General features: G+C 36.7%; 2 protein-coding genes across 2 annotated transcripts; one reads left to right on the top strand and one right to left on the bottom strand.

Moving 5' to 3' along the window:
• The first annotated feature begins 7,137 nt into the window (after positions 1 to 7,137).
• Positions 7,138 to 9,740, top strand: LOC141712353 (G-type lectin S-receptor-like serine/threonine-protein kinase LECRK3). The gene has a single exon (XM_074515264.1). It carries the CDS (start codon positions 7,203 to 7,205, stop codon positions 9,555 to 9,557), a length of 2,355 nt encoding a protein of 784 aa, XP_074371365.1. The 5' UTR covers positions 7,138 to 7,202; the 3' UTR covers positions 9,558 to 9,740.
• Positions 9,728 to 12,328, bottom strand: LOC141712354 (butanoate--CoA ligase AAE1-like). Its single transcript, XM_074515265.1, has 2 exons — positions 11,810 to 12,328; positions 9,728 to 11,305 (listed from the first exon to the last, which is right to left on the bottom strand). Exons 1-2 carry the CDS (start codon positions 12,125 to 12,127, stop codon positions 9,878 to 9,880), a joined length of 1,746 nt encoding a protein of 581 aa, XP_074371366.1. The 5' UTR covers positions 12,128 to 12,328; the 3' UTR covers positions 9,728 to 9,877.
• Between the last annotated feature and the right edge of the window lie 1,448 nt (positions 12,329 to 13,776).

The raw sequence follows: 13,776 nt of genomic DNA on the forward strand, positions 1-13,776 counted from the left end.
TGGGGGTTGCTCTAGTGAGACCATTCTTAGAGTTAGAATTTAGTACGAGTCTAAAAGGAAGCCCACTACATAAAAGTAAAACAGGAACCCATCAGATTAATATTATAAATATTAAAACAGTATAAGCAGACAATACATACAAAATTATTATTACACACGACTTTCACTGTCATTGATAAATACATAGACAACGAGTAGTACTAGCACGACACTAGCGCTGACTAGAATTGGCTTTGTTAATTTCATCATCGTTTTCACATGGGCAGCTTCTCCACTTCTGTTAACTTAGATATGTAGCTTCAGCATCACAGTCTCCACCACCGTCACACTGAATCTCCCGTATCTCTATTCAATTTTTCATCAAAACATCACTATAGTATTCTATTTCTCTTTATGTTATTAAATCTTTTATCAGCAACCAATATTTTTTGGTAACCATAACCACCTACAACCATAAACATCTCAACAATACTAAAAATTCATGACAAAACACTAAAAAATCAACACAAATCACATCACAAAAGTACTAAATTTTAACATAAATTACCTAAAAACTAATACAACGCACTTCACAAAAGTACCAAATATTGACACAAAGCACCGAATTTCAAGGCAAAAATACTAAAAATTCAATACAAAGCACCTCACAGAAGTACCGATTTTTAATACAAATCACCTAAACATTAACACAAAGTACCACACAAAAACACCGAATTTTAACACAAAACACTTCACAAAATCACCGAATTATAACACAAAGCACCGAATCTTTTAAGGCAAAACACCTAAGTGTTTCATCTTTTTAAGGTAAAACACCTAAATGTTTCACCTATATACATTCTAAAATTTAAAATCATCATATCCCCAAAATAAATCACCAAGCATCAATAAATCACAAGTTTCGATCACCACATAATCTTTCACATATTCGACATCTTCCCGAACATCCATTTGTCGCTCGTAAACAAAAATAGTTACTTGTGTGACTTACTCTATATCGAATTCAATTTTTAAACCATGTCTTTGGGTTGTGTCACTAGACTAGTGTTTATGAAATGAAAGAGAAGATCAATAAGGTAAATTTATAGAAGAAGATAAGAAAAAGAGAAATTCATTAGTAAGAAAAAGAGAGTGAAACGAGAAATGTACAGAAAGAAGACAGAAATGGGTCACACAAAAAGTTAGATCGAGAAGAAATGGGTAGATGATTTATGGGGATGAGAGAAATATATATATATATATATATATATATATATATGTTTGTATGTACATAAGTCAGGTAAATAATGTGTGGTCTAGAATAAAAGTTGTTAGAAAGATTGAGTGACTGAGATCATGTCTAAATTCTAATTTTAAGAGATGGTCTCATTTCAACTCTTACTTATAGATATATATACACATAATAATTAAATATGTGGTCATAAATATCAGTTGTTGACTGATATCTTAGTATGTCTAATACATCATTTCCATTTATATAAGCGTCATTTCATAGTTCAAATGATATTGTTTCTTATTTTTTATATCGGTCACTGACTGAACTTTTAGGTCCATTTGTTTGTAGCTAAATAAATCTGAACGAACCATATCTGATCGATTCTAGTCATTCATATTGTTTGGGCTTTGCTTATTGTACTTATCGAATCATGTATTTTCACTTAATGACTATGTTTCAATATTCTTCCCGATTGATTCAAAAATGTATACATCACGCCTATTGCCCAGACTATTTCACCTACTATATTATCCGTCTGTCACCACAAGAGGAAGAGGAAGAAATGCGCACCTCCAAAATTATTTTTTTATACACATTAAAACCCTTACACAAAAAATTATTGGATTTTTTAAATTTTGTATATCACTATTATTTATGTTGCGATCGGAAAATTCTTTATAACTTTATCTTTCTATATATATGTGTGTGTGATATTGTGACAATAAAAATTGTCAAACATTTTGTTCGATTAGATTTGTAAAATTGGATTGTCATAGAAAAAGATGTGTAAAAGTGGAAAAGAAAATGGCTTTTGGATAGTTCAAATTTTTTCTAGCCAAATAATATTATTAATTCATGCTTTAGATTTTTGATTTTTTCGGATAATTCAGAAATATTTATTATTCAAATATTATTTATTAAGATTTGTCAAATGACCCTTTAGTATGTCTAATACATAAGTTATTTATTTAGAAATGATGTATTATATTTTTTTCACATCAGTTCACAACCGGTGTGAAAAACATAAACATTTTATTACACCAACTGTTTAGTATACAACAACGAAAGCAAAACCCAAAGCGAATAAACAAGAACAAGAAAATAAACGACAATCACACAAGACAAAGATTTACGTGGTTCGGAAATTCCTACTCCACAAGCCGCACTAATTTTGTATTGATCTCTCACAATTTGTTGTGTTATGATTTTACAATTACATGAGTATTTATAAGAGAAGAAACTAGGCCTAAATCAAAATTACAGTCCAAATCTGAAAAGTAGACTAATCCATAAACTAATCTGAATTTGAATCTGAATAGTCTATTTTTATGGGCTTAATTAATAGACTCCACAAAACCCAACAATCTCCCACTTGGAGTCTGACCAATCTTCACTTCACTCTTGTAAGTCTAGTAAAATCAATTCTTCAATCAATAACTCTAACTAGTGCAGCGCCTTCTCATCAATCAATTCTGAAGGCCAGTTGAAACTACGCAAAGCTTCAACTTTTCATTCGTAACCACCTTAGTCAACATATCTGCAGGATTCTTTGAACCAAGGATTTTCTTCAAGTACAAAAGTACCATTGCTTATCAACTCTCTTGTAAAGTGATATCTCAACTGAATATGCTTCGTCCTAGCATGAAACATGAGATTCTTCGCAAGATGAATAGCACTATGACTGTCGTTATACAAAGAACTGTCCGCCTGTTTCTTGCCCAACTCCTCAAGAAAATTCTTCAACTAAATCATCTCCTTGCTAGCTTCAGAGATAGCCATATATTCCGCTTCTGTGGTTGAAAAAGCAACACTCTTTTGAAGTCGAGACATCCAACTAACTGGGGTGCCACCCAAAGTGAAAATATAACCCGTTGTACTTTTTCTTGTGTTCAAACATCCACCCAAATCTGCATCAGAGAACCCTTCCAAGATAATATCTTTCTTACTGAAACATAGTGCAACCTTGGATGTTCCTTTCAAGTAGCGTAACAACCACTTGACTGCTTCCCAATGCTCTCTTCCTGGATTAGACATAAATCTGCTTACAACTCCCACTGCATGAACAATGCCTGGCCTTGTACACACCATAACATACATTAAACTGCCAACTGCAGATGCATAAGGAACTTTAGCCATATTTTTCTTGCCTTCATCTGTTTTAGGTGATTGCTTCTTTGTGAGATTAAATTGACTCGCCAACGGTGTACTTCTGGTCTTCGCATCCTCGACACTGAATTTCTGTAACAATTTCTCAACATACTTCTCTTGAGATAATTTAAAGTACCTTCAGTTCTATCCCTTATGATGCTCATACCAAGTATTTATTTTGCTGCACCCATATCCTTCATCTCAAACTCCTCAGACATCTGTCTCTTTAACCTGTTGATTTCCCTCATATTTGATCCTTCTATCAACATGTCATCAACATACAACAATAATATGATATAAGATGAATCAAACTGTTTAAAGTAACAACAATGATCCATAGTACACCTCGTGTATCCATTCTTCATCATAAAGCTGTCAAACTTCAAGTACCATTGTCTCGGTGCTTGCTTTAAACCATACAAGCTTTTTATAAGCTTGCAAACAAGGCTTTCTTTCCCAACTACCTGAAATCCCTTTGGCTGAACCATGTAGATGTCTTTCTCAAGATCACCATGTAATAACGCAGTCTTAACATCTAGTTGCTCTAGATATAACTCCTCTGCAGCCACAATACTTAGCACAATTATAACTGTAGTCATCTTAACAACGGGAGAATATATATCGGTATAGTCAATACCCTTTTTCTGTTGATAACATTTGACTACTAACCTTGCCTTGTATCTCTTGCTGCCATCATGTTCTTCTTTGATCCTGAACACCCACTTATTCTGTAAAGCCTTCTTTCCTGCTGGTAACTCTGTTAAAGACCAAGTCTCATTCTTCTCAAGAGAACTCATCTCCTCATCCATGGATGATTTCCACTGAACTGAATCATCCACTTGTACTGCCTCTGAATAACACTGAGGCTCCCCGTCCTCGGTCAATAACATATAATATGCTGAAGAAGAATATCTTTGTGGTGGCCTCACACTTCTGCTAGATTTTCTTACCTCAGTCTGTGGAGTTACTGGAACCCTATCATCAACATTCTCCGAACTCCCACTATTTTCTGCAAGATCTGTTTCTGTAATATCTTCAAGCACTACTTCCTCTTTCTCAAATTGTTCCTTTGTAAACTCAGAATCGACTACAAGCTTATCCTTATACACTGCATTTTCATTAAAAGTAACATCTCTACTTCTAACGACCTTCTTAGTCAGTTTATCCCAGAAACGGTAACCCATATCATCTGAGCCATAACCAATGAAGATACACTTCTTTGCTTTCGGATCAAACTTGTCCCTGTCGGAATCTTTAACACGCACATAAGAAACACAACCAAAAACTCGCAAGTGTGAAAGATTTACCTCTTTTTCCTGCCACTCTTCTTCAGGAATCTTGAACCCCAAAGGACTTGAAGGTCCTTTATTTATGAGATACGCAGTTGTGCTAACTGCATCAACCCAAAACATCTTTGGCAACCCTACATGTAATCTCATACTCTTGGCCCTCTCATTCAAGGTTCTATTCATGCGCTCTGCAACACCATTTTGTTGTGGTGTCTCTGGAATAGTTTTAATCATTCTAATCCCAAATTCCGCGCAATAACTTTTAAACTCATCACTACTGTATTCACCTCCATTATCTGACATCAAACTCTTCACTTTTAAACCGGTCTGATTTTCAACTTCAGTCTTCCACTTCTTGAAAGTATCAAACACATCTGATTTATTCTTCAAAAAATAAACCCATACCTTTCTAGTGGAATCATCAATGAAAGTGATATAGTAGCGAGATCCACCCAACGACGCAACTGTTGTTCGACCATATACATCTGTATGAACTAGCTCTAACTTTTTAGCTTTGGGGGTCCTCCCTAATTTTGCAAAAGTAACACGTTTCTTCTTTCCAAGAACACATGGCTCACAGAATCCAACTTCCACATTCTTCAACTCTGGAATCTTCCCCTTCGAAGTTAACAGCTTCATACCTTTTTCACTCATATGACCAGGCCTTTGGTGCCACAAAGTTGAAGGCTCAATCTCATCAGCAACTGCATTTGCTTCATAGCTAGATTGTTCAACAATGTATAAAGTCCCCTTTTTCTCTCCACGAGCAATGACAAGATTCCCCTTTATAACTTTCCATTGTCTGTCTCCAAAAGTAACTCAATACCCTTCCTTATCTAACTAACCCACAAATAACAACATCTTCTTCAGTCCAGGAATGTACCTTACATTTTTCAACGTCCAGCTAGTTCCCAAAGAGGTTCTGAGATTAATATCTCCCATGCCCGCAATATCCAAAGTCTCATCATCAGCAAGACGAACTTTACCAAAATTTCCAACTCTGAAATTTAACATTAAATCCTTGCAAGGGGTAGCATGGAATGATGCACCAGAATCCATAACCCATGATTCAACCGAACATTCAACACAACAAATCAAAACATCGTCATCCTCCACTTCTTTAACTACGTTAGCTGAATTATCCTCTTTACTCTTTTCTTTTGGAGCCGCGGGAGCGGTGCACTGATTCCTGAAGTGACCCTTCTTCTGACAATTCCAACAAACAATATCCTTGCGATCTTTGGATTGTCCTCTCTTCTGTGACTTCGATCTGCTACGCCCCTTATTCTGCCCCTTTTCGAACTTTCTGCCTCTACTCTCAGCCCTCAACAAGGAACCTGACGACTCTCCTGAGTTTCTCCTACGAATATCTTCTCTAAAAAATCGAATCTCGAACTCCATCAAAAGTCATCTTACCGCTTCCAGATGAATTACTTATAGCAGTGACAAATCCCGACCAACTGTTTGGTAATGAGGATGCCAACAACAAGGCTTGTACTTCATCATCGAATTTAATATCCACCGATGCCAATCTTGCTAGGATGGAATTAAATTCGTTCACATGATCAGCAACACAATCGCCTTCATTCAATCAAGTGGCAACTAACAAGCGAATCAAATACACCTTATTTGAAGCAGATGGCTTCTCATACATGTTTGACAAAGCCTTGATCAAACCATAAGTTGTCGTTTCCTTGACGATATTGTAAGCAACGTTCTTCGCCAAAGTCAACCTGACAACCCCTAGAGCCTGCCTGTCCAAAATCTTTCAGTCTTCATCTTTCATTGCAGTTGGTTTCTTCTCTTCCAGTGGTTTATGTAGTTTTTTCTAGATACAAATAATCCTCAATTTGCATCTTCCAAAACCCATAATCTTTGCCATCAAATTTGTCGATCTTTACCTTCCCGTCTTCTGCCATCGTTCCCACTCGCCTGAAAACCTAGGCTCTTGATACCAGTTGTTGAGTATACGACAACGAAAGCAAAACTCAAAGCGAATAAATAAGAATAAGAAAAAACTAATTTTGGAAGCCGCACTAATTTTTTATTGATCTCTCACAATTTGTTATGTTATGATTTTACAATTATATGAGTATTTATAAGAGAAGAAATTAGGTCTAAATCAAAATTACAGTCTAAATCTGAAAAGTAGACTAATCCATAAACTAATCTGAATATGAATAGTCTATTTTCATGGGTTTAATTAATAGATTCCACAAAACCCAACATCCACAATAACAACGATTTCAATCCTGAGATGTTATTTATTGCCTTTTTTCTTGTAGTACTCTATAATAAATGTGGATGTATAATGAAGGTTAGGTTGCGAATTTAATTTTTATAAGTCGAGTTCAAAAATCTCAAACTAATTTAATTAGATTGGATTATTAAATGACTAAAACCCGGCAACCCCACCAACCAGTACCTACCTACACCCCAGGCTCCAGATAAATGATGTTACGGATTATAAAAGCGATCCTTTAGCCGATTATTGGAACGAACAACTTCATAATTCTTGCAGAAACAGAAAAAGAAAACCAGGGTAAACTATGGTTGATAGATTACTCAACTGTTTGCTTGTTCTTTCTTCTCTATCTTTTGTAGCAACTCAACGAAGTGGACTGAATATTAGCCAAGGCTCCTCTCTAACGCCGACTGGAAACTTGTCATGGTTATCACCTTCAGGCTTATATGCTTTTGGATTCTACGAGCAAGGCAATAGTAACTTATATCGTGTCGGGATTTTTCTTGCTGGAGTTTCTGAAAAGACGGTAGTGTGGACAGCCAACCGAGATAGTCCTCCCGTATCCAGCAGTATAACCTTGATTTTAACTACAGATGGGAGGCTCGTCCTTCAACAACAATCTGGAGCTTCTTCTACAGATGTTGTTACACTTGATCAATCTATTTCTACGGCTGCCATGCTAGACTCTGGCAACTTTGTGGTCTATGATTCTAATAAAAAAAAGCTATGGCAAAGTTTTGATCACCCGACTGACACCATCTTACCTGGCCAGCCTCTTTTGAATGATCAAGAGTTGTTTTCAAGCATGTCAGAAACTGATCACTCCACGGGAACTTTCAGACTCAAGATGCAGTCTGATTCGAATCTCGTGTTGTATGCAGTGGAGACCTGGGATTCAGCTTACACTGATTCATTTTACTGGGACTCTGACACTTTTGGGAAAGGTGTAAATATTACACTGAATCTTGATCCTGACGGACATCTCTATTTGCTGGATAATTCTACCACTGTTTTGTATAATCTAACAGGCGGATTTTCTGGGAAACAGAAAATATGCCTCATGAAATTAGACGTGGATGGTATCATGCGATTGTATTCTTTTGAACTGGATAAAAAAGAAAACAGCTCATCAGTCGAATGGGCATCTTCGTATAATAAGTGTGACGCCAAAGGTTTATGTGGCCTGAACAGCTTTTGTACTATCAACGATGATGAAGCTAAATGTGTATGTCTTCCAGGATTCGATTTTATTACTCCTGGAAACTTCAAAGCAGGCTGTGAGAGAATTTATACTGCTGTGAGTTGCAAAAACAAGGACAAATCGATGGAATATAGAATGAGTTCGCTGGAGAATATTGAATGGCAAAATGATCCTTATTTTCAATTCAGAACAACAGTTAAAGATGACTGTGAAGCAGCTTGTCTGAAAGACTGCAACTGCGTAGCTGCCTTTTATATTGACCTCAAGTGCTCCAAGCAGAGGCTTCCATTAAGATATGGAAGGAAAATATTCACTGATTTTAACAATATTGTCTTTATCAAGTTGGCTTCCACAACACCCGCAAAAGAAGTTCCAATCGATTCTAGTACTAAGAAAAACCCTCCTCTAAACATTCTTATCATAAGTCTTTCACTTTTTGCCTTGGCATGTACCATCTTTGTGATTTCTGGACTTGTTGTCTACAAAAATCGTATACGGGCATATAAAAGGATTGCTTCACAGCTAAATGTTGAACTGATGGAAGATATTGTTCCACAGTCCTTTCCCTATGTCGAATTAGAGAAATTGACAAATGGTTTCCAAGAAGAGATTGGTAGAGGAGCATCTGGGACAGTTTACAAAGGCACACTAGAATTCAACAATAAAGTAGTAGCTGTAGCTGTGAAGAGACTGGAAAGTATGTTAGCACAAGGGGAGAGAGAATTTAAGAATGAGATGAAAGTTATCGGAAGAACCCATCATCGTAATCTTGTTCGCCTTCTTGGATACAGTCATGATGGACCCAAAAAGTTGCTTGTTTATGAATATATGGTCAATGGATCACTTGCAGATGTCATTTTCAAAGCCCAAATTCCGCCAAGATGGGATGAAAGAATAAAAATTGCTCTTGATATTGCAAGAGGAATCCTCTATCTGCATGAAGAGTGTGAAACCCAGATTATCCATTGTGACATTAAGCCTCAAAATATACTCATAGATGAGTATAGGTCAGCAAGAATTTCAGACTTCGGACTGGCAAAGCTCCTAAAGCCAGACCAAGAAAATACATATACCGGGATAAGAGGTACAAGGGGGTATGTTGCACCTGAATGGCATCGAAAGACGCCTGTTACAGTTAAGGCAGATGTTTACAGTTATGGAATCTTGTTTTTGGAAATCATATGCTGTAGAAAAAGTTTGGATATGAGCTTGGCAGAGGAGAAGGTTGTTCTTGAAGACTGGGTGATCCAATGTTTTGAGAAGAATGAACTAGCTGAATTGATTGTGGATGAGGAGACTGATAAGACGAAATTTGAAAGAATGGTAAGAATAGGCCTCTGGTGCATTTTAGATGAACCATCACTTCGCCCGTCCATGAAGAGAGTTCTACTCATGCTTGAAGGGACTGTGGATATCCCAGTACCTCCCAGTCTTTCATCTTATCTTACTGCAATTTAGTGTTTTAAGTTTTTCCAAGAGATGATAGTTACTCTTCTAGTAGTCCATAATTTCTCATGTGTTCATCAATTTACTTAGATGTGTTACTTTTCAAACTTAGTGTCAAGGATGGATTATGCTAGTTGTATTAGCCTCTATTTGTTTCTCTACATATACAGGCTCCAACTCCATGTAAGCAAACCTTTCCAGTCTTTATTCGAATGTTCAAATAAAAATTCAGATTGTAATTTTAATGTCTCTTTTACGGCAGGTAGTTAGGTTTTCTATGACATCAATTATCAACTTCTAATTTTTGAAACTTCAAACAATCTCTTTTATGGTTATGAAAGACTACCCATAACTTTTGCCTTCTCCCTTAGCACAAACTTCTGAACTTTCCCGGTCGAAGTTCTTGGCAGATCTTCGAAAACTACTGTCCGAGGTGCCATATAATGAGGTAAATTGTCTCTACAGAACTTGATGATATTCTCGGCATCAATCTGAAATCCCTCCTTAAGTTTCACAAATGCGCAAGGCGTCTGACCCCAGTGATTATCCGGTCTTGCAACCACTGCAGCCTCAAGAATTGCCGGATGGCTATACAACACTGTTTCCAACTCAACAGAGCTTATATTCTCACCACCTGAAATAATTACATCCTTTGATCGATCCTTGACTTCAAGATAGCCATCAGCATGTTTTACAGCAATATCACCACTCTGAAACCAACCACCTCTGAACGCTTCTTGTGATGCAGTTTGATCTTTGAAATATCCACTCATCACCGTATTTCCTCTAAACATAATCTCTCCAAAGGTTTTTCCATCTGCTGGAACACTCTTCATTGTGTCAGGATCTTTAACATCTATGTCTTCCAAACAGAAGTGATGCATCCCCTGTCTTGCTTTTAGCTTCGCTTGCTCTTCTTTAGGCAGAGTATCCCATTCAGGCCTCCAAATGCAGTAAGTACCTGGACCATAGGTCTCCGTGAGTCCATATAAATGGGACACCCGGAATCCAAGCTCCTCTATCTTCAAAAGGATATTTGGAGGCGGTGGTGATCCACCAGTCATTATGTCAACCTTGTGAGGAAGTGTTTTTTTGTCACAAGATGGTGCATTTACAATCATGTTTAAGACAGTCGGTGCACCGCCCATGTGTGTAACCTTGTGGAGATCAATACTTTCGTAGATGTCCTTAGGACAGACTCGTCTAAGACACACATTAGTGCCTCCCAACGCCGCCAACCCCCAAGTTAGGCACCAGCCATTACAATGAAACATTGGGACAGTCCAAAGGTAAACAGGCATGGATCCCATCCCGTGAAGGAAAGTTGTGGCAAGTGAATTGAGATAAGCACCTCTATGACTATAAACAACTCCTTTGGGCCGTGATGTTGTGCCTGATGTATAGTTTATGCTGATGGGGTCCCATTCTGACTTTGGCCGTCTTATGGTGAATTCTGTTCTCCCATCCTGCACAAGACTCTCGTATTCATAGATACTAGAATTACTATTAGGAGAAGACGAGCCATCGGGTTCAAGGAATAAAACTAAAATTGGCTGTTTCTCAAGAAGATGAAGTGCTCCTTCAGCAACTTTAAGTAATTCTTGATCCACGAACAAGATCTTAGCTTCTGAATGCCTAAGAATGACTGATATCATATTTGAATCATGGCGTGTATTAAGTGTACACAGAACAGCACCTGCCATTGGAACTGCGAAATGCAGCTCATTCATTGCAGGGACATTAGGCATCAAAGTTGCAACCTGCTCAAACATTGAAGTTCCAAAATATTACTATATCAGCATGCTACTGTACACAAATGGAAAGCTGTCTTACACTGCCAATTAGTTCACATTTAGAAAATACTCATTTTTCCTCTCCCCTATAGTGATCATTACCTAGAACATTCGCGAAAGAATAAAAAAACGTTTAAGTATTTAAAGGATATCTGTAGTACTCAGATTGTCAGCTTTATTTCAAATTTTCCACTATTTTCTACACTATGGTGCCGTTTGAATCACGGAATTTCAACCTAATTCATTGGAATGAAAATGAATATAAAATAACCGGGTTGAAATTCCATGATCCGAAGTTACAAACTGCCAATGTACAATCACAATGCTAAACAAAAAGTCAACTCATCAAACTCCGAACTCAAAAGCAACATATAGTCTACAAAAAAAGGCATATAAAATGCAAGACTAAAAACAAGTAGCTAAAAAGAAAAAAGGGAAGAGATAAGAGATAAGAGATAAGAGGAGACATACAACATCTTGTTGGGAAATACCCAAGTGGGAAAGAGCAGAAGCAAGTTTAAGACATCTAAAGTAAGTATGTTCCCAAGTAAAAGTAACAGAACCATAAACAATAGATGTTCTGTCTCTAAAAACTTTAGCTGATCTTTCCAAGAAACTAATAGGTGTCAAAGCCACATCATTTGCATCACATCTCAACAACCCCTCAAATGATTTCCCTTGCGATTCCACTTTCTCACTATACTGTCTTTGATTATATTTAAAGCTGCTACTCACCCAACTCAGGCCTTTCAGTCTGCAGTTCAAACAGTGCTTGATCAACCTATTCATTATGTTTATCAGAGGATGAAGATTGGTTGTAGAGAAATGGAGTGTTGTGATATGCTATGGTAATGAAATAAGAAGCTGTTATTTAATTTCTGTAAAACTGAATGTACACTACTGTAGTAGTACTGTATCATTGAGATCTCCGGACGATTGTGATACCCTGAGCCTGCGGTGCAATAAGATAATGTTTTCTTTTTCTCCCAGTAAATGGGTTGCGTCATAGATTTTTTAAAAATTGTTCATAAATTATTGATATTGTCTCTATTATAAAAAATGATCTATTTTATTAAAAAATATTTAACTAATTTCATAAATTATCAATAAATTATCGAATAAATATTTAATTTTTAAAAATTACGAACAAATCATAAATTGATATCTCAATCATATAATTCTGATTTATGAAATATATAAATATACTCACGGTACATTATCTTCTTTTATTTTGTTGATAATTAATTATAAACATATCTTATTGGGGTTCGGAACGGCGATTTTAAGATAAAAAATCTAACTGAACATAGTTGACTCAAAAATCATTCAATTATAGATTAAATAAAGTGCTCGCATTGAGATACCTTGTAATACTTCATTTCAATTTTCATGAAATATCACTTGCTATATTTATTTTTTGTTTTCGTTATATTTTGCATGATTCGGTTAAAATGAGGTACAACAGGTAATCACTTAGAGCAATTGTGACGGCCTCAACCCCGGGGTCAGGAGTTGACGTCATCAATAACAATAATAACAACGTAATATAATCCAACTCAACATTATTATATAAACACAACCTTTTTTTCCAAGATCTTTTCCAGGTTTAGGTATGACTTAGGTTACAATCCTCACAAAACCAACTTACTAAAGTGAATCTTGACAATACTATCTTTGTATAGCAACTCAACAGACCCACCTTGATCCAACACCACTACCTCAGAGGAGCCTGACACGGAAGGAACTGGAACTCTGCCCTGACTACCACTGGAGAATTCCCTAGGCATCTGCAATACATATATAAAATATTTTGCAAGGGTGAGCAATCAATTGCTCAGCAGTACCACCATATGAATAATAATCAAAAACAGTTTATGATAAACAATTATAGGAACAGAATTCATGACTTGCTGGAAAACATGTAAAAACTTGTGTGAACTGGATATCAAAACTAGCATGCTCTGTAAAACCAAATCATTAGTTGTGTGCTTGTGCATAAATACCAGAGTTCAATTTTTTTAGCATGCTACTTTCATTTTCAAATTTCCGTTCCATCGCGGGACCCATAAAACCATTTGTCCCTTTACGGGGACCCAATATCATTTGTTCCGTTACGGGAACCATAAAACTTGTCCCATCACAGGACCTATAAAACTTGTTCCTCTACGGGAATCTCAAAATCACTTGCTAAGATATAAAAGTATTGGATGATCCCTGGTGAGACAGCTGATCAGGCTATCCTATGAAACTTGTTCCGGAACTCAGAGACTAGCTAGGTCTCTGTCACGCTGGGCTGGTGGTTATAACAGGGTGTGCAACCACTTCGCCTCTTACGCTAACTTCCAGGCCGTTACGGGCCTTCTGCGCACACTCATCCAATTATCTGATCATTTTTATCCAGTTTTCCAAATCACTTACCTATCTCTTGTCAAAACAGT

The sequence above is a fragment of the Apium graveolens genome, chromosome 3 (genome assembly GCF_009905375.1).
Source record: "Apium graveolens cultivar Ventura chromosome 3, ASM990537v1, whole genome shotgun sequence".
In the NCBI taxonomy this organism is placed as follows: Eukaryota; Viridiplantae; Streptophyta; class Magnoliopsida; order Apiales; family Apiaceae; genus Apium; species Apium graveolens.